Raw genomic sequence first — 22253 nt, 5'->3', positions numbered from 1 at the left:
GCTCCTAATTCAGCTTGTGTGGAAGGGCTCTCCTGACCTGTGGGACAGGTGCCTCTACCCAAGCAGCTATTTCTGCTCCACCATAACTTGCTGCTGTGTGCAGCAGTTGTTCCTAGCTGCCCAGCCCGCTGCCCCGTGGTCACAGCTCCTCCGGGAACTGCCCAGTGCCAGGGCTTTTGCTGCTGGTGCAGGACACGGGAACTGTTGTTGCTGGTATGCGTGGCAGTAACTGCCACCGCTGAGAGCAGCGCCCAAGCAAATGGATCCACAGGCTTGATTGGAAGGTGTGACTAATGCAACACCGAGGTCTTATGAGACTAACCATATTATCCTCTCTTCTTAGAAGTTACATTAGGAGAGAGTGCTTTCTTCGTAAATATATTTGTATGTTAATACTACTGAGCCCAACCACACATGATATACCTCTAAATATATATTGCACATCCTCTTTTCATCTTGAAGAGAAGTTTCATCATTTTGTGGGTAGTCTGCTGGTATTATTTAAATAAAGCTGATATTATTTAAATAAAACTCTTGAACTTTTGAATAAACTATGATTTATAATAAGCCTTGCATTACTAAAGAGCCAAGCAGTTGAAGCCTTTCATGTGCCCCTTTTCCAACGACTTACCCTCTCTATGCTTTGATCAACTACATCTGGCAAGGCTTAAAAAAAACCCCAAAAGTTTCTGAGGAAATAAGGATGTTTCATCCTAGGTGCTGGAAACTGCACAGTCCGCTTTGGAAATGTGCAATTATGACTTCAGTGAAAACCCCAAACCCACAACATTTGCCCATTTAATTTCTTACTGACCTTTACCTCCAGAGTTCCCCACCCTCTGGCACATTTTGAGTCATGAATTAACTTTCATGTCTGAGCTGAAGGACTGAAGAAATCCAATTCCCGTTTTAAAGCTTTTTCCCAGCAGCCTTCCAACTTCAGCTATCTCGTTCAGCTCCATAAGAAGTATAGGAAGGATGGCAAGTCATTGCCTGTGTGCAGGTATCCTGTGTTAGTTTGGTTACTTTGAATACTGCATTGGGCAAATAATGCTTCCCTTAGTAAACCCACTCACAACTTAATTTGGGATAACTTTGTAAAAACTGGTGTTAGCGTTGAAGAAGAAACACCTGCCAAAAAGGTGAGGTCTAGGATTTATTTTTACTTTGGAATTTCAGGTCTTTCATTTTTGAAGACCTCATTACGTGAAAACACCAAGGAGGCCCTTGTGTCAGATAATTAACCTCTGATAGTAGTGTTATCTCAGAACATAAGATTCCAAAACAAAATGTAAATGGTGCCAGGGAAATATTTTTTAAAAGCTGCAAGCCCCCCCTAGGATAGTTAGCTGTGTTGATTTATGTATGTTTATATATGCACATGCCTCGGGACTGTTGCTGTTTCCAACTAGAGAAGAAAAGCAGTGTGACTCATGCATGAGCATCGTAACAACTGCACCTAAAAGGTGAAGTCCTGCTGCTTTTGCAAGGGAGTCAGTCTGAAGGAACTCCAGATTTACTTTGTGTAGAAGTGGTAACCCGACTATTCTACTTATTCCAGAAGAGAAAAAAAGTACATCTCCTGTACAACTTAATGAGTGATTATAAAAACAGTATTCTACTTACACTTTTCAGTAGTTTAAAATGTGTTAAGTGTTACTGATTTAAATGCATTAATCAGCATAGGGGTTCTGAAGATAAAAGCAAAAATAAGTCAGGAATTCCACTCATCTCTTAGGAATTTAAGTACATTGGCATACGCGTGCCCTGGAAAACAAGTTTTCCTTGGGTGTTCACAAGTAATGGTTTGAAGCTCCCCTGTGCTAGGACACTGAAGGATTTCTCATATGTCTAATGTGCAGAAATGGGGACTGAATTGGTTGCCGTGCTCCACTGACCACTTTGGAAAATGCAGACGCTAATTATTTAGTTGGTTTGACAGAATTTTTATAACATGTTTATTGTGGAAACTCTAGGTATCAAGGGCTTTCCAGCAGCAGCACTCAGCTGTGTCCAGGGTGCCTTATGCTACTGCAAACAGTCAAAACCTTCCAAGTGAGCCAGCCCCAAAACAACAACATACTTAATACTTCTGGTTTCTTCCTTTCTTTCCCCTTTGGACTTCTGAACCTTTAGGATTTGCAATGTTTTGTGAGGTTTCGCTGTAGCCACAGGGTCTTGATTTAACAGATGTCGAGATGGCCGCTTGATGGTAACTCCCTCCAAGAGCTGAAGCTTTAGCAAAAAGCCTGAATCAAACCAGCGGTTGTCAGCAGAAGGAATGGGACTGGCACCCCTCTGTCCAGCCATACCTTTGGGAGATCATCCTTGCCCCAGCTCCTGCTGCCCCCTCAGAAGCGCCGGCCTTCAAAATAAAAAAAAAAAAAGCGATTTATGGCCCACTCCCTCTGGCTAAAGCTCGCTCCCACCCTCTTCTCCCCTCAGGCGTCCTCCCTTTTCCGAAGCGGGGGGGAAACACCACAGCCCCGACCCCCTCACGACCCGACCGTTAGGCGCCACAACGCGCGGCTGACGCCCGCCTCGCCCCTTGAGGCGGGAGCCGGAGCGCTGAGGGGTTAATCCGGGTGTGCCGGCTGAGGAGAAGCGGAGCGGCTGCCGCCGCGGTGCGGGAGGGCCGGGCACGCCTGGAGGGGCGTGCCCGGCCCTCCCGCACCGCGGCGGCAGCCGTGAGCCCCCTCAGTGCCGCGGCCGTTGGACTGGCGGTTGGGCGGCCGTTGACGGGACCCCTACCTGCGCGCACCGCTGAGGACAAGGAGGAGGAGGAGGAGGAGGCGGCGGCGGGGCAGCATGCCGGGCAGCGATACGGCGCTGGCCGTGGATAGGACGTACTCGGACCCGGAGCGGCACCGGCGCCGCAAGACGCGGGTAAGGCGTGTGAGGGCACGGAAGGGGCTGTCGGGGCCACCTTTGGAAGCAGACGGCCCGGGGAGGCGAGGGTGGTGGGGCTGCCAGGTGGGCCTGAGTGCCGAGCTCTGTGAGGCAGCTACCAACCTGCAGCATGCTCCCCAAACGTCTCCGCGTTTGCTGTGTTGTCGATCTAAAGAGAAGTTTTTTAACTGTGCTTTTTTCATATTCCTACTCTAAGTACTCTTTGGTATAAGAAAATGAAATGAAACTGGCTGTTGACGTAACAGAAACCGATGTTCAAGATATATCCATAATAGAAACTAGTTGGAGGCGGGAGTAGTAGAGAACTTACGCACCAAAGTCAACAGCGATGATGATTTAATGAAGTGACTCCATGTCTAGATCACACTGGTGGATATCTGGTTTTGGTCCTGTTTCTCAAGGTCTCTGTTTAATAAACTGTGGATCAAGTGATTGTATCTAGCAGCAGAGAATGATTACAGTTCCCTTCCTGAAGTTACTTACAAGAGGGCTGTGATAGGGATGGAGATCGACAGAAAAGGTGTATCTGTGTGTGCGAGGGATAAAGTAAGAATCTGCTGTGTATCCATGACATATGGCTTTATGGGATAGTTTTTCTTATGGTCTGCTGGCACGTTCATCTTTCTTTATCTTACTATTTTGATGGTTTGTCCATACAATATATAATAACCATGTATAGGCAATGCTTGTGATCCTTTCATATATTTAGTAGCCTTTGTTGTGAATGTCATGCTGAGGAAGGCAGTTGGCTCTCCAGTTTATGTGCAGATTTCAAATTCTTACCTAAATGCTCAGCTCAAACAGGTGCAAAACAAATGTCTCTTTCTTCCCATGCACTGCAGAAAGATATGAAGAAAAAGGTTGCTCTAGCTGACTTGGGATATCAGCAGAAATTCTGTTTTCTATGCTAAGATGAGATCCTGCATGTGTCAATAAATGAGCTTTACAGTTTGAAGTGTAGAGATTAGCTATTTGTGAAGGGTGACTTTTTTTTTTTTTTTAGGGGGAGGGTTCTTGGTTGTTTTTTTTAATTCCCCCCCCCCCCGTACTGCAGGTTAACCGTTCTTTCAATCCCTCCAGCCCATTAATTGACAGTGCTGGAAAGGAGATGGTGTGCTTCAGATTGTTGCTGCATAATGACATGTTTTAAAAATAGGTAACCCTATACACTGTACCTTTACTACTGGAGTCTACAGTGCTGTTCATACCACAAGCCGGGTGCCCATGCTAGTCATAACCCAGTTAAAAACTTTATGTATTTCCTTTGTTTTCCTCTTTGCAAGTTGAACTAAGTAATTTTTCTTCATTGTTCTTGGTGTAAGAATAATGTGCTACCTAGCTTACTGTGGCTATGGAAGAAAGTTGCATACCTTCAGGGATTATTTTTGGTATGTTTAAGAGTTAAACCTGAAGCTTCTTCTCTATAGTCTAGCTGATCTGCTTAAAAGCATAAAGTATCATGGCTAACATTCAGTGTTGTGTATTCTACTTGTGCATTAAAAAATAAAACAATTCTCATGCTTAAGACAATTTTATGAAAGCATTGGGCTTTTGTCTCATTTTGGGTTTCTTTTCATCAGGATTAGCCTCTCCTTCCCTTCCTGTGACCATGAGAACTGGAAATACAACTGTGTAACAAGTTTGTAGAGTTGTAGAGCAATTGCACTGCTCCACGGTTTGGGCTTTACACGTTGTGTCAGATATCACAAAACCTGTAATATAATTTCTAGAGGTGGTAGCAGCAGGTTCTATGTTCTAGATGATGACAAGAGCTTGCATTAAATCCATTTGTGCTTATTCTGGACAAATAGGAATTTTTCCTGGGTGAATTGCCTGGATAACTTCAACATTCCTCTTACTGCTTTAACCAGGGGGATGGAAATGGTCAGGCACTGGAGCAGCCACAGCTGGTGGTATTATGTAGGAAAGAAGCAAGAAAGCAGGATGCTGTTTTTCTTTTAGAGGCTGAATAAAAAGCATCAGAGCAGCTGGAGTTAAAGCTTCCATTCCCAAACATTCATGGAGAAAAGCAATGCAGAGCATGAACACAGCAATACAGAGCTGATGGGAGGATGCTCAGAGAACCTGAACAAACTAGGGAGACTTGCTGGTGCGAAGAAAGTCTTGGAGTTGGTTTTGTCAGCAGGATAGGGACAGTGTATAGTAAGTAGGGTGAGATACATTTAATAAAGCCTGGGGGAAAGAGAGGTGTCAAAGTAGTTGTTGGATCTCATAGTCTGTATTACATAGGCTACTGAGTCCAGTTTTTGGGTGGGCAGGTCTTGAAGGACTTCTCCAGCCCTATCGGTTACTGCCTGTGTCTTTCAAGCTCATCTAAGGATTTTCCTTATGAGAAGGTGAAGCCTTCTCTGTGGACAGGCAAGAAGTCTGTTCCAAAATTGCAGCTGTATATATGATAGGAAGGCATCACCAAATTCAGTTTGCAGAAGTTCTAGAACAACTTACTGTGAATATAGCCTTCTGAGTTTGTAAATGGTAGAATCTGAGGGGAAGAGGATTTTAAAATTCCTGCTGAAGCTAAAAAGCTCCTTCAGTGTAAGGCAACAGGTCTCTTCAATACCTTATTCTTAGAGGCCATTTGAAGTATCAGATATCCTGGGCTCTGCTAACAACTCTCCAGTGAACAATATGTCACATTTTGTGCAAAGTTCCCAGTGCTTGAAATAGAGAAAACACTTTAATGAAGAACAGCTGAGTCATTCTTAACATGGGGGGAGTCATTGCTGCCTAAGGAGGCCAAGTATTTTGAGGGAGAGGCTGGATTCCTGTTCTCTTCCTTGGACGAGTCACAAGAGAGCAAAGCTGTGCTGTGAATGGCAGCACAGAGTGGGGCATAAAACTACTATTGCTCGTAGTGTAATGGTATCAGTGCCTTACAGTTCTGGTATTATTTGGTGGGTATAGATTTACAGTTGTGTGGTTACCTTGGTTCTGGTAAATCATCCATCCCCAGCTTTAAGAAGGGTACCCTTCCAGGAGACTTTTCCTGCCTCGTCAACAGTATCTGGTCGCTATAATCTGGATTACTGCAGCTCGCTCTGGTGGCACAGGTGGAATCAATGTGGACAATACAGCTGTGCAAAATGTTTAAATTCACCTCTGCTAATGCCAGTTGCTGCAGCTTCACTGTGCTTCACATCTACTACTAGTTGATTCCTGCAACACTTCGAAAACTAATCCAAATCTTTCAAAATCATGACATAGCCCATGAAGTAGGACACAAGATTTGGGAACAAGGGTTGCATTTTTAGCTGTCATGCACCAAGTACTGTTCTTGCTGGAATGTAGCTTGCAGGACAGCTAAAGAGTGTCATGGTGCTTTCTTAAGGGGCTCAGTATTGTGGGAGACGGGAGGTGCTCAGATTCTGGCTACACCGTGCTTCTTAGGCAGTAAGCCCGTGCAGAGGTCTATGCAATTGCAATAGTAACATTCCTGATGCTCAAACTAGCTTGGTTATACTAACTTATGCCTCATTGTGTTGACTTTTGCTTCTAGAGCATTGTGTCAGGACTGCCTTTCAAGGCTTTGTTAAAGCTGTCACCTCTGAATGCTCATCAGGTTGTCCTATTTAGATCTCAGAAACCTGTGTACACATTTTTTTTGCTGCTGATCAGGGCATTGCTCTTCACTCTTGATCTCTTACCCCTTACAGTACAACAATCCTTCACATTTCATCAGGATTATAAATTTATACGTATGGCTTTGTAGGAGAAAATTCCTTTTCTAGTACAACTAAAACATGTGAGTTCCTTCACTGCATCCCATCAAAAGTCTGTGCAGTGATACGTCCTGCTTTTAACAAGTACCAGATGCTTTAGAGAGAGATGCAGGAAGTCCTAATTACGTAATTTATTGCACATTGGAGCCTATTCAGAACTTTCTCTTATTAGTGGTAGACTTATATTTGAAATGGTAAGAATTCTTCCTTTATTTAAAAACAAGAAAACCTTACCTGGAACAGATGTGGCATAGAGAGTCTTAATTTCAATCTTCTTGTGCTTTCAGCCTTAGTGAAACTAGCAATAGAATCGGTGTTTTGTGGATGAACTGATTCTTCTGTGATCACACACACACAAAAAGAAGCTTATGTCAAAAAATAATACAGAAATCCACTTGCTTTCTATTGATGAAAATAAATTCTGTGGAATGTCTCTTCTCATTTTCCATGTCTCCCTTATGATCCCTCCCATTCATCTTTTGTATAAGCAAGGAAGTCTTTTTAATAATCTCTCCTCACATGGAAGTCTTTCTAAGCCTCTAATCACTTCTATCATCTGTCCTTGGATTCCCTTTATTTCTTAAAATCTTTAGTACGTTTAGAGGAAAAAACAACATGAAGGGACCTAGAAGGATTAAAAATGTAAAAAAAAACAACAAACAAACCAAAACCAAAAACCAGCCCAAAAAACCCCAAACCCAAACAAAACCCCCCAGACAAACAAATCAAACAAAAAAACCCCACCCAAAACACAAAACCACCCCACCCACAGTTTTAGAGGAAAGGGAGATTTAATCTCCTGGTGTTCCTCTAAATGCAAAGATCGGTGTAGAAGAAATGCTTGTTCTGGGGTTTTGTGACTTGTAACCAAACCTCCAGATATTTTGTGCTTGAAGAACTTATGCATGCTTTTCCCACAGTTCCCTCGTGTTTTGACACGAGATGAAGATAATTTGATGAGACAGAATATTGTTAAGACCTCCAAGCATTGGTTTTAAATCCACAGTGTATCTAGAAATGTGTGAAACCTGTCAAAGAGTAGGCTGCATGATGCAGGAGTACTGGGAATAAGAGAGGGAAGCCACAATTGTTACGTGAACCCAAAAAGACAGATTAGCTGGTTAGAACTGAAGAAAAACCTGGTTTGTTCATGTAAAACAGTAATCATGGTTTTTATTTTGTCATTGTAGAACTGTTTGGAAAACTGTAACTTCTTAATTTTTTTGCTAGTGCCAGAAAGGAATGTTAGGAAGCTTATAAAGCTGGTATCTATTTTTGGTATATTTTGAGTCTGGGGATTAAATAAATCTAAAAGCTAAAGGTCAACGTTAGGTGTAATTTGTTGTTGTCAAATGAAAAAAAGGGGGAAATTGTTGCTGTACAGCTTAGTATAGTATTGCTGTGCTCCCCTGATCCTGCAAGGTGAACCTCTTTGGTAGTTATAAGCCAGAAAAGTTGTATTTTCACCCAATCCATCTTCTCTCTTCCAACCCAAGAAGACAGTTTTAAACAGTAAGTAGAAGTGGGGATGCATGTTCTTTTCAATGCTTAAGCTGTTTTTTAGGTTTGGAAGTTTTATACTTAGACCTTTCATAGTTCTTGGTCTCCACCTGGAAAATTAATGTCTCTGAAGATTGTACAGTGTCTCCTTTCCTTTGCTGTGCTTTTGATTTATCCTTATTGCAGTGGATGGTATTGCTTACAGGACTGCGGCATCTATTATCACCTTTTTAAATGTTAGGTGTATTAGAAAAAATGGTCACTGGGGGAAAATCACCAGCCTTCTGGTTTGCTTTCTTTTTGAAGGACATATAATTGTCCTTCTGTCAGGTTGCCAATGGTGAGGTAGGGGGATGCCAACAGGTCTAGATCCCTAGCTTGCTTATTGTCGTCATCTCCATAGGTAAGGCTTTAACTAGGCACCACCTGGCACAATGTGGCTGAGGTTGACAAATAGAGGCTGAGCCTTTAAGGTTTTGGCTGGATTTCACGTCTAACATTGTCCAGGCTAAAAAGATTGCCACTGCCCGTTGTCCAGTTTTAGTTGTTTTGGCACCATTAGCAAGTGTGTGGCTTTTATCTTCACCCCCACAGTGAGGGTGGTTTTGGGAAAAACCTGTGTGGGAGATGAGTTTCTATGTAGTGTTGGGGAATGGTGGAACGTAATTCTTGCTTTTCATTTATGTATCCAGATAGAGAAACTTTGCTAAAGAGCATTTGCACTATTGCTAGTGAGGGTTGCAGATACCTTTACTACTGAAAATTTTCTGCTCTTCCCTTAGTCTGAAAGAAAAGCAGAGGATTAATATGCAAAGCCAAAAATAAACCTGCTGTTCTAAAGCCGGGACATATGGGACCTGGTATGCAACTGGGATGGCTTGTAGCTGTTGCAGCTAACCTTTTTCAGACACTCAGCAAGTGAGAACTCCTCTAAGGCAGTTTATTGTATCATCGTACATAATCTAAGCTTTAATTTAGGGACAAGGATGAGAGTGGAGGGATGTCTCTACTGGCTGAGGTATAAAGAATGCCTACAAATAGTGAGCTGTGATGCTGTTGTTATAGAAAGCTGAAATGAGGCTTTTTTTTTCCCTCCCCCCAAAAAAAATCCAGAAAAGCTTAATAATATTGAGAGCTGGCCCACTTCATTATTGTTCTGTTTAGGTTTTGCAACTGGATAAAATTCCAGATGGCAGAAGTTATGGAAACCACTGCTACTAATATTTTCTTAGTGACCTCTGGATTGGGCACTGAGACTATGTGTACTTTAATGGACCTTTGATATAAAATATTTGGCATCAATTCTAAATACTTCTTGGTTAACATTTACTATAGTAGGCACCTTTTCCTTGGTTTACCTGTTTGTGTACAGTTTAGTAACAGTTACCTTCCTTTGTAAACTTTTGTTTCAGTAGCTCTGGATGAAGAAGTTACATGGGGATGCAAAGAATTAACACTGTACTATTGAGTTAAAATAAAAATGTGATCCAAGTAGGGCTGAATCAATTGGAAACTTTTGATTGACATCAGTGGCCTATGGAACCAATCTGAGATGAATTAGAACAGCCTTATGGAAAATTCTCTATGTATTAAGTGTTCTTTACAGGATGGTAGATGCTACTTCCAGTTCGTATTAGTCTCATCTAGCTTAAACCAGGATGGTGTAGGTGGGTTTTCATCTTTTTTTTGTTTTGTAAATAAATGCTCTTGTGGTGGGTTTGGCTAAAAGTGGATGGAAACCTGTTTAGCTTCCTGGCAAAGGTTGTGATGAAAAGAACAGTCAGTGTGTGTGTGTGTATACATATCTAAGGATTGCAACAATTAAACACTCTGATTATCTGTTGTGTGATTTTTGTTAAAGTTAATAGGACTGTGGCTTTCAAAAAGGCTACTTGCATTTACAAGGTACTACACCCTTGGCTTCTCAAGCATTAAATAAGATTTGGTTTTTTTCCCATTGATTTGCTAATCCTGTGTTTAAAGCAAGGTTTTTCAATTGAAGATGAAGCATTATGGTGGAAGTTGGTGTTTTAAAGACAGAGAAGACTGCAGTGCTCTCAAGTCAGTTTATATGTGCAGGAGGTGTTGATTTATAAGGTGAGACAAAGTGTTGCACAGAGCTGGTGGAAGTGTAAGTCCTCCATCCTTAAGAAAAACCTGATACTGTGTACCACTACCAAAAAAGCAAGTAACAGCTTACAGGACATGTGAGGAGTCAGTGCTTTGGGGTCTGTAGATTATTAGTTTTTAAATCTAAGTGAATTTTTAAGTGGGCTTTCAGTGCTACACTGCAAGAATTACTGTGACAGGAAGAGAAGCCTTGTTAGGGTAAGTTGATGTAGCAAGTTTCTCTGGTTTTACAGCATTCACTCCTCCTTTTATTCCAACCTATTCCAGTGCATGTAATACAGAAATTACAATTAAGCTAGGGCTCATTGTTCAAATGCAAAATGATATAAATATGCAGAAAATGTGCTGCTTTATACCAGCATGTCTGTACAGGTGAGTGACGCCCAAAGATCAAACTGACAGACCAATTAGAACTGACTCTTAACATTTTTCTATTTCAGGGCAGTACAGCTTAGTAGCATACTGTACTGTAAGTGTGCTAAGGACTTCCGAAGATTCACTGCTTCACCCTCACTTCCTAGGAGAGAAATTTAAATCAAACAGGAGGTGGCTGTTTGTTGGACTCTAGTGATCATTGACTGTGTTTTGGATTACAGTAGGCAAGAAGCTTTTGTTGAAGGCTGCAGACAGCTGCAAGGAAAGCTGGAAACTTTGGAACCGAATAGGATCAAAACCCAGTACTAGTCTCAAAGAGACATTTAGTGTTAGAAAAACTAAACGAACAGATCTTGTTGAGTGAGAGTTGCCTAGATCAGGTGTGAGGAACTCTTCTTACTTAAGGAAGGCCAAAGAAGACTTTTGACTGTGCACTCATTCACAGCTTCTCCCCCAGTCTGCAGCATTGCAGGTTGCCACCTTCACCCTGCCAGCTTTCCCAAAGCTGCTCAGAGCTGTCTTGTATCAAGTTCATTAACAGCACCCTAGCATGAGGCTCCTTCACCCCCTCTGTGGTCATATTCATAGAATCATAGAAAGCTTTGGATTGGAAGGGACCTTTACAGGTCATCTAGTCCAACCCCCCTGCAAGAGCAGGGACATCTTTAACTAGATCAGGTTGCTCAGAGCCTTACAGATTCAGATATTTAGAAGCCTTACAGCCTTCAGATTACAGATATTGTGCTTACAGATTCTGCACCCCTCCCAGTGCCAGGCTTCCTCACACCTTGTCCCAGGGCTGAGGGACAGGGGAAGTGTGTGGGTGTGTGGGCAGCTCTCAGCAGCTTTTGGGCATGGTCAGGGCAATAGCAAAGATAGTAGGGACGCATGATGGAAACACAAATAGAGGTGGGACTTCACATGCTCTGCCAAGAATGGAGTCACTTCCACTTTCTCTCTGCCTGTCTCTCTTTCACTTTTTTATTTTTAAGAGAAGTGTCTAAATGTTGTAGATGCTGTAAGTGAGATGCAGAATTTAATCGGCAGTAAATTTTGAATGTACTGGTCTGGAGCCTTTGAATCCACACTTTGGTATTTGTGCTGTATGTGGACACTGAATTATCAGTGTCAATAGTGTCATACCAGTGTCAATATATTATAATTATTATTATAAAATAATAAATTATCATTATCTTATGTAAGTCTAGAAGAAACCTGAGTTAAAATGTGAAAATTATAGTAACCAGGAAAGAACAGAAGAAATGCTTCTTGGTGTCGGGGGCTGGGCACACATTAAAAAAAGCAAAGGAAGAAAAAGTAATAATATCATTAGTGTGAGAGTGACTAATACAGTAAAAATCTTAAGCAAGAAATGTACATTGCTCCTATGATACATCTTTTTGTTAACGCATTTTGTTGAAGGAAAGCTTTGTTAAATGTCAACTTCTGGAACCCTTTCTTCTCATACCTGCCTCAATTCTACTGTTTACCAATAACATTCTGATACATTGGGTTAGGAAGAGGATGCATCCTGTATCCCATCCCTTTGGATTCTCTTTGGTCTGGTAAAAGAAAGTTGACTGCACTTACTGGATTATATATCTGGCTTTCTTTTTTTCTGTTTGTACTTAAACCACTAAGAAGAATCTGTGATGTATTGAAGCAAGTATGAAAAATTGGATTTGGCTAGGATCAGGCTAAAAACTTATGCCAGAGGTCAGGCGTAATTTTCTTGTTTCCCTTCTTGACTCCACACAGATGACTTGAAAATAAAATAAAATGCTTCAGTACTTGGTATTACTCCAGTTACTGATGCATGTATATAATATGGAGGTGTGTGGCTCTTACTATGTTAGGAATCTTTGTTTTACTAGACGTTTTGGCAGGAATAACACAATTCAGTGTCATGGTTGTCCCTGATATTTGTTGCCAGATCAACAAAGTATTTCTTCACATCATCAGGTTTCTGATTTCTTTCTTCCCCTTCTCTCATGTCCAGAAAAAGTGGTTATCTTTGGTCATTCCCCCTCCCCCCATATCTTAAGGAAGAAATCTGGTTACATCTTGTCACATGTAACCAGTCCTTTTTTGGAGCAAATTACACAATTCCAGTTTTGATGAACAAAAGAAGGGTGACAGCCTGCTCCTAAGAGTTAAAGGGATATTCTTAGGAGTCTCTTTTAAAGCCAGGTAGTAAATGGCAGCAGGCTGATTCAGTAGCTGCCAGGCTCCTGTTGTGCAAAAATGTGTCCAGAAGGTTGACAGTGCGTTTGCCATACTCTTAAGCTGTTGTCCTGCTCAGCTTTTTGTGAAGGTCTCTACAGTAGAACCCTTTCTTCACACGAGTTCGCGCAATGGGTGACACTCAGGCCCAATGCTGATATACAGCATCATCACAAGCAGGTGCTGCTGGCTCTGATGAGGGCCTGTGACCTGTACAAGAATTATGCTCCTTCTGTTCTGTGCAAGTGGATTGGATTTGGGAGGCATGGGAAGGCTGGGGGATGAGAGAGAGTGAAAGCATTTCTTAACTAGACCTGAGGAAGATTTAAGAAAAGAAGAGTGGAGACAATGAGAAGATCTTTGACAATCAGTGAGAGTTTCTCCTCTATTTGCCAGTAGGTATATAAAGAAATTCTGAGGTTGTCTGTGTTGGCCCTTGCATGTTTTGTTCCCATAAAGTGTATGGATGTGATCCTAAGTAATTTGTCTTGGGAAGCACCAAGGTGCATAGATGTTTGTAAGAGCTAGATGCTTACTGCTACTGGTAAAGGATGTGTGCCATTATCAGGTCATTCCATTATGTCTTTCCAGTGTTAACTCCTACGGTATTCTCTCTCTCAGGCACCGAGAGAGCCTATTGAGCAAACTTCCTATTTCTGATATTTATGAAACTGGCTTGCTATGGATTTCTACCTGAGGGGCATCATTGTGTCTTGCAGCATAAACTTAATGTAGAAAAAAAGACGCACCTTTCTTTTCTGTGCATTTTTCTTGCCTCGAAGGAACTCTTTTTCTCTCTTTTTTTAACCAAGGAACTGGGAAGTCTTGGATTGCAGGTAAATATTCAGGAGAATGAATAAGACATGAACTGACAAAGCTCGATTTGGAAGTGATCAAGTGGAATCTCTAGTGACATTCATAAAACTTGGCATCAAGCTTTTGTTTGTGATTTGTTGATGGCAGAAGCTATGATATTCTTTTAGGTTTGGGAAGCTGGGCTTTGAGCACAGTAGCTTACAAATTGTTCTTTCACAAAATGTTTTGACCTATGTTGCCACTTCTCATGCATGCTTTAGGTGGGATTTCTCATTTACTAGTGAATATGTACATTACACTGTAGCATATATGCAAACTGCTCTTTAATTTTGAAGAAGTAGTCTTGCAATAAAGATACACCCATTTGTGGTGTTTTGAATCAAATAGCCAAGCCCTTGTTTCAGTTATTCGTGTTTGGACTTGAGAGAGTCAACTAGAATAATCTTTGTATGCTCTGTGCCATTATACGGTGTGGCAGTTTATGTCAGAGAAGGTTGAAGTTCAGTGATTTGCTTGAAGAGTATCTATGTTTTGAAATGAAGTCTAGAGCAGTGGTGGCAATGTTAGCCTAAGGCTCTGGTGACGTGGGTTCAGGCTACTGTGGCAGCTTTCAGCCCTTGTGTAATGATGGGAGTCATTTAACCTCTCTGAAGAGAGTATGATTTCTCCCAATGTGCACAGGGGAGGGGATAAATACTGTGAAGGATACATATTTCAGAATCATTAGCCATCTGGATAGACTTAAAAAGACAAAACCAAACCAAAAAAACCTCTGACTTTTTTGTGGAGATCCAACAATATGTAGTGGATGCATGTTCCTGCTTTCCACATCAGGCAGATTTTAAGACTATCTGCCAGGTGCTTCTTGCCCCCCAAATTGTATGTCTTGTGTAACTTTGAAACTGGGTATCTGCAAGAGTAGTAGTTGTGTAGGACACCCTCTGTAGCTGAGAGGGGTGCAGCTCTTGCAGGTGATCTGTCTGATCTCTCTTGATTTGGTAGAAGCTTAAACAAAATCACATACAGGTGAGCATCTGAAGCTGGGTGAGACTAAATCCACTCTAAATAGCTGTGTTACAGTGGATATTGGAGACACTGCAGAAAAGATGCAAGTTTCACCATTTTTCATGCTTTTTAGAACTAGATGTATGTACTCAGTATCTAGGCATCTGTGCCAAATCGACTTTACTCTTGAGTGGGACTTAAAGTTCCTTTTATTAGGCAGACAAGCAAAAGGCTTTTCTGGCTCTCCCTCTTGCACTGTGCATTCTTAATATTACTGAATCTTCATTTCACTTACACATAACACTACACTTTTAGGAACACTTTTTTTAAAAATGCCTATCTTTTGCCAGCTTTGCCATTATGCATAGAAACCATTGGTCTCTGGTTGCTCAGAAATTTGGCAGTACAGGATGTTACCTTTCCTGTCCCCTCTTCTCTCTCTTTTGGCTCAATTATGATTATTACAGAGTGCTCCTGCTGTGAGTACTGTACAGAAATGCATTATTTTTCTCTGTGTAATTAAGCCAGAATTAAATTGTGGAAGGGTTGCCTTTTTTAATAAAGAAAGAAAGGTGAAAAAATACCAATGTATGACCTGGAAAGAAGGAGACTAATCTTAAGTTTACCTTATCGTTACTGCAAGAAAGTAAAAGATTACTTCTGTAAATCTGTAGGGCTCTTCTTACTTCTGGTAGCAGCATGTGCTTCTGATAATGTTAAGTTTGGCAGTGTTTTGCACTTTATTAGTGGTGCATTGAATTGGAATTAGACTGGTACTGACTTCCATGTGTCGTCTTGTGGGAGGCTTGAGGCTGCAGGCAGACGAGACCACTACCAGGGCATTCCCATCAGCTGTGTCCTGCTGTTGGGTGAATCAGCAGCAACACTGGGTAATTTCAGTGGTTCAGGATTAGGCCTTCTGCAGATGCAATTTGTAACAATTTCATTAATGAAAACAGGCATTTATGAACTTACAGTATGTCAGTAAGTAGTTAGAAAAAGACAAGCTTTTAGTGATAGGAACTGGGAGCACACAGACACAGTGTAAAGTACTTGTGTTGTCTTGTTATAGGTGTTGCTGATGCAAAAAAAAAAAAATCATTCATTCAGCAAGGTAGGCATCACAAGGTTCAGAAATTCAGAACTTGGTTTTTAAAAAGCCCAAGGCAGAAATTTCTGTAGGAAGCTTTAGAACGTGGAATTGGAAAGTGTGATTGAACTTGTTTCTTTGTGTATATATGGGTTTGAAGTAAGCTTTTTTCCAGTAATTTTTCTATTGGTTTAAGGAGTTAACCTTGGCCTTGCCTAACCTACAGCAAAAGTTGTAATGATAGGAAATATTAGACAGTTTATTATTCCTCATGTGTCTGTCAGACCACAATCTACCTTAACCTTTTGGCAGGTTCTGCCAATTAAAATGAATCCTCCCTAAGGAGCAGGAATCTAGTTTTCTAAGGCTAGGATGTAAAATTGTATAGTGTTTGAGCATATGCAGTGAGCCTTTACATCTTGGGAAGAAGTGCTGTGTGGTAAGTTTTCAGTGTCACTCGTACATGTTGTCTATATGAGACTACTTTATGCCCAGACACTGGCAAGTATTAGTGCTGTCATGTTCATTTTGTAAAGTAGGTGTGGCTGAAAAAGGAACCCTTTTCAGTCTCAAAAAGGCTGAAAGAGACAAGGTTTTAATAGCTGCATCTGAATACTTGTTTAAAATTTGTCACTGTATGTTTCTATGTAGGGCCAAATATGCTTCTTATGATGTTGCTGTTTTGGTGACCAGCAGGATGATGGACTGATAAATACATACTTTTATTAAAGCAGGGTTAGTGAATTGGAAATGGGAAGAAATTCTCCTTCCAATATGATTTTGAACAGTCTCATGTCTTAATATACTGAATCATCATATCAGTGTGTTTTCATGGTACAGAGTTAGAATTGGCATGGAAGTATTGTATTTGAGCTGAGTTTTTGAAATTTCCATATAAGGGGCAGTGAGCTTGCCATATATTTTACTAGCCAACACATTATTTCCTGTAATAATTATTCTTTGCTAAATTTGGGGAAGCTTTAATTTTAGAAGGGTAGTGCCTGGTACCATGCAGTGCTGTGATTAACATACTGGGGAGATTCAGTTCTGAGTGCTCTGACACTTTTGTGATAAAGTTGCGTCATTCTCTGAAATGTCTTTTCCTCCTGGGGCAGACAGGTCTATGTGTTGTCATTATCTTCGCAGTAGCAATAAGATTTAGGAGACAGTCATGTTAACAAAGGTACAAAGCGTCCTCAATTCAACAGCTCGTTTCCAAACACAAAACCCTCAGCATTATCACAGCAGATGTGCTTGCTTTTTCGAATGTTGAATGCTCAGAAGCATGCCTTAGGCTAACACTATGCTCAGCTTTCTTCTGCCTGAGCAGGCTTTGCATTGTTTATTCAGCCCTTTGTCATTTTAAAAAGGGAGAATGACTAAAGATGATGCTTATGCATTATTTGAAATTGTAAGTATATGTTATATATTCTGCATCACTTCTGTATACTTTTTTTCAGAAGTGAACAAATTGACAATTTGAAAATATTGCAATGTTCTGATATTTGAACTTCCCAGAAGACACACTTCTATTTTTAATCTCCTTATTCTGAATTATGTCAAGTCATTCCCCTGTTCCCACCAAAGTAATGGACTGTCTTTACTGTGTAAAGCTCTTTTTGGCAAGGTGTGTTCTTCATGCACCACGGGGCGCTCAAGATAAATTTTTTTTTTTCCTAAGTGGACTCAGAACTCCGTGTTCTTGGGATGCTAGATATCACTCTTGCAGGTGCCAAATGAAGTTTCCTAATTGCTAGACATTAATTTAAAATGACCACTTTGCGCCAGATACGTATTTTTGGTAGTAACAATTTTAGACATGGGGTTGTCTGTGTTTTGTGGGAGAGAAGAAAAGAGTGCAAGGATGTAGTTTTATTGCCATAATACATGCCATTGTGTGTTTTATTTTATACATACGTACACACACACATGTATATGCATATATAAAATATTTATACCCTTTCTATATTTTATGTATTTAACCTTTCTTTTCCTTTTAGAAAAATGAGCACAAACAGAACTGAAGGATGAATAACTGTATTTATCTTAGAAATTCTGGCTGATCTTTGCCTCCAGTGTTTTGTTTGTGGGAAAAAAAGAAGATTGTAAATTACACCATGTGAAATGCATGTAATGATTATTTTTCCTTTTTTTTTTTCCTGGGAGCTATATTCATACCAGTTCCTGCAGTCTTCCATCTCTGTGAAAACTTGTATAGAAATTGTAGTTTAGGAACTTCATTATGAAAGGACAAAGCTGAGAGAATAGGGGTGAGGGCTATGAAGATTAGGAAGTCACTGTTAGTCATTGTTCATCTGCAAGCTACCACAAGAAAAGATAATTTTATTGCTGTTGGCTCAGGACATACCCTCTTTTGGGATTGAATGTCCAGTATGAATTACAGTAGCAACATGTATTAATTATTTTTATTTAAGACATTAGTATTTCAGTGGCTAAACTACTCCTACTCTTGCATGTGATACCATGACTTTAGCCAGAAGTCTCATAAATTGAATTGCCTATGGTGGTTGTAGTGCTGACAGTACTTAGATTTCGTAACAAAGAACCTGTGCTATCATATTAGCATATATTTTTCATAACATTACAGAAAACCCAGAAACCCTCTAAACATCCCTAAAGATTCTTCATGTTACAGCTCTAAATCCTGTCCAGAGCTTTTATGAAACTGGTGGATCACTTTTCAGATTCTTCGGGCATTTTCTTCCCAGTCTGAAGCGTGCAGGTTTCCTATCACCTCCTACAGTAACCTTTCTCTTCTCTTCCCTCTGCATCCGTTTTGCTTTGGACTAATACATTCATAGCATTTTTGTCTCATTAGGTTTCGTGTCTCTTTGATACCAGTAAATTGTTTGTTAAGAGATTCAGATACTTGTTTCCAAAGTATTTACTTTTTTAATTCCTTAGAACTAGAAACAGTATGTTCCACTATGTAAATAAAAAGAGAATAGGTAAATTCCCCAGTGAAGATAAACTGCGAATGAGATTAGCCTATTTAGGTTTGTGCATAGAATTTAAATTATTAACCTTGTCCTCGTTTTTTGGCAAGACACTGGTGTTTAAGAGTGGAGGCAGAATGGCAAATTGGAGTGAATGCGTAGAAATGAGAGGTACTTGTAATCAAGGTGAAAATAAAACATGGACTTTGTCTTCAGTCTTTGTGCTGGAGAGAAAACTGCAAGGAGTTAGCAGGACTAACCCCCCTTCAGACAAATAGCAAGTGTAGGACCTCTTTGTAAAAGAGAAAGGAATACTCTAAGTAAATAAAGGCCTTAGCATAACCTCAGTGATGTGGAAGACTTTAAAGCAAATAGATCTCTGAGCAGATTTTCAAGGAGAGAACAATGAAAGACTTAATTAGATACTTGGAGGTAAATAGAAAATAAAATAAATTTAACTTTTGTTTTAACCAGTGGTGGATCCTGCCAGTTAATATGGTCTGTTATCTTAGCAAAGGTAAACACCATGTCTGCTGAATTCCCTGTGCTTAGAATATGAGTGTGGCCCTGAGTCAGTCTTGACACTTGATAAACAATGTGTGGAGATTTCACAGGGGATAGGGAATAGAAGGAAGATGGAGTTAGAGATGGTTAATAATCTTGCAAAGCATCTGGTATAATTTTCCTTTAAGGAAAGAGAAGAACTTTCTACTATTAAATTAATTTTCATTTAATGTATGTCATCCTGCACCTATGCACCAATAATAAGGACAAACAGTTGAAATCAAGCAGGGTGTAGAAGTGAAAGATCTAACTGCAAGTAAAGGTAGTAAATAAAGATAAAATTTTTATTCATGGGAGTACTGATGTTCTGAAATTACTTTTCAAACTTAAGTAGCAGGAAAAATACATGACTCCTTTTGAAAGGAAGCCTGTTAAGTTTATGAATGTAACTTCAATGTTAGGAGCCAGGAATTTCCTTTGAGTCCTTTGTTTCTGTCCTGGAAATTATTTTACATATTTCCTGAGGCTTTTGCATCATTCAGGTCTGAAGTGAATGTATTCTGTCTAATACTAGTCTTCTGTCACATTTGACTTCAAAGGTAATGAGCCCAGACATCTTGTGAAAATAATTTTTGTGTGTCCTGACCAGGTACTTATCTGTTCTTGTAGGAACTGAAAGTCAGACGCAAATTGCCCATTATCCACTGGCTGGCCTGCTGGTCCGTCAGTAGGTAGATAGGTTAAGATTATCCACAGATTATGTTCTCTTGCCCACCTGCAGGGTCAGAAAGGTTATGCAAGGGACACTAATGAAGTTGGAGCCATTATAGGGGACAGTTATGGACACAGGAGGAACCAGAAAATATTCTATAGCATTTTAGGGACTTAAGAGAATCTGAGGGTATTGAGGTGTGAGCAGTGAGGGGGTCTGGGAAGTTGTTGCTGGCATTGTTGCTGTAGGAAATGAGTCTAAGGTCCATATGATACTAGACTTCATTGGTTTTGCTGAACTAATGCTTTTGCTGGATTGTGGGGGATTATACAGCATCCTGTCCCTGCCACTTCTTCTCTATCAGTTTGAATGTGTCCAAAGGAATACAGCAATTGTTCTATGCTGCTATTCAGGCTAAGCTAAGGCTCAAATCTTTAAGAAGTAGTGGATAATTTTGCATTATGGAACACTTTCTAAAATTCTGTTTGTGGTAGAGAACTGTCAGGTCCCCTATCTCATGCTTTTCTATACACAGGAATATATACACACTTGTAGTTAGTTCAAATGAAATTATTGTGTTAAACTGCTTAGCTAACAATCCAATCCATTTAGTGATGGGTAAGCCTTAATTTTGCTTAATGGTGTTAGACTAGAGTACGTATTCACTGTAGCCCTCTGCCCTCGCTGCTGGTCCTGATACCCTCCAGACGTATCGGAAAAAGTTATATGATGGGCAATGTGCTGCTGGAGTTTGTAGCCTGGGAAATATAAGCCAACCACAAATTATTGCTTAAAAAATAGTAATGCTGTGTTAACATGTAGATGTTCTTGCCTATAGTGCTTACCAGTTCAAGCATTAAGTCATGGCATAACAGAAGATTAATGTTCCAGGGATATCCAATCTATTATTAAAAAATGGGTTGGCTAGACTTTGTGGGCATATGTGGTTTCTAGCAGTGATTTAGAGATGCTTCTTGGAAAATTCATACAGCTTGTCATAGTAAATGTTGTTAATCTGTCAGTTGTCAGTTACAAGACAATTGGGTTGCTAATGTCTTTAAAGCAGTTACTGGTATTTGCTTTTGAGCTGTAGAACTGTAGACAACTTGTTTAATATACAGGCTGTGCTCAGGTATGAGGTTTCCTATTTAGCTTCTTCAGTAACTTTAGAAGCAGGTGCCTGTCTGCTAGTTCTGAGCACAGTCTGATGCTGCTGTCTTTGGGTTGACCATTGATTTGCATGTAACTAGCCCTGCAAAAGAGGTTTTTTTTTTCTCTCTCTCTCTCTCAACAAATTTTTAATTGTCTGTGGTCTCCTCTGCATTGTGTTGCTAACAATAATGACACCCTTCAGAAGAAGCATGGAGTTAATGTGGGATCAAATTAGCCACCTGGTGCATAACTAGTGCTTATTCAGCTGCCAGTCAAGTGTAACATGTGCCCTCTGATAGTGTCTATGACTACCATGGAGCTCTCCCACGAAAGGCAGTTTTATACTCTAACTTGAATGAAGTTTTCGTATCAGCAGGGTAGTGATGAACTGACAAAAGTGTGTTAATAGTGAAAGCTTTGTTAATGATCTGCCCTAAATGCTTGACTGAAGGTGCTCTAGCATCTTCAGTGTGTCACACTGGAGTGTAGAAAGAGAAAATGGGCCTGCCAGAGAGCTCTGTAGGAGCATTGGGAAGGCAGGTTTGATTTGAACACAACATCCCAGCCAACTCTTGTGCCTTTAGCAGCAAGTAAGTGGCCAGAGAAAGCACTGTGAAGGAAGGTAGATGACTTCAAAATGAGATGGTATGCCTTTGGGAAGGCAAAACATGTCAAGTGAAGAAGCAGATATTGACAGCAGACCACTTTACTCTGGTGTGGTGCTTGGAGTTACTCAAAGTGCTTCCTGCCACAATTGATGTGCACAGTTATTCTTGTATCCACTGCATTTTGATGTGCCTGTTTCCTATCACACTATTGCTCTCTTCATTGAGAACAAGTGCCATAGGAAGCGTTTATGTTGATACATAGAGAACGCGCCATTGAAATTTTAGGAGGGGGCTATTTCCTTTTTTTCTTCTTCTTTTTGATCATTTCCATGGTTGCATTTGTTATTGGAAACTAAAATCTTACTACTTAGTTTTAAACAATTGTTGGTCTTGGTTTTTTTCATCCATGTTCCATGAGTTAATTCAAGATTTACAGAAGACTAGTGTTAACTAAATTTGGGCACGTGCTTCATGTGGCAAGGGATAAACAGAAAATTCTTGTCAATCTACATTTTGAATTCTCTCTCCAAG

General features: G+C 40.4%; 1 protein-coding gene across 4 annotated transcripts in view; it reads left to right on the top strand.

Moving 5' to 3' along the window:
- TMCC3 (transmembrane and coiled-coil domain family 3) overlaps positions 1 to 22253 on the top strand; it is a 148883-nt gene that overhangs the window by 98379 nt on the left and 28251 nt on the right. For 2 of the 4 annotated variants that reach the window (XM_072883695.1, XM_072883974.1), the window contains exon 1: positions 2725 to 2886. The exons of the other annotated variants lie outside the window; for them this stretch is intronic. In XM_072883695.1, coding sequence (XP_072739796.1) covers positions 2809 to 2886 — 78 coding nt within the window. In that variant the 5' untranslated portion in view covers positions 2725 to 2808. Of the gene's footprint in view, positions 1 to 2724; positions 2887 to 22253 lie in introns of those variants that run through there. 4 annotated transcript variants of the gene reach the window in all.

This window comes from Ciconia boyciana, chromosome 1, assembly GCF_034638445.1.
Source record: "Ciconia boyciana chromosome 1, ASM3463844v1, whole genome shotgun sequence".
Classification (NCBI taxonomy): Eukaryota; Metazoa; Chordata; class Aves; order Ciconiiformes; family Ciconiidae; genus Ciconia; species Ciconia boyciana.
Note: the sequence above shows the minus strand (reverse complement) of the source record. Positions and strands in the feature narration are given on the sequence as shown.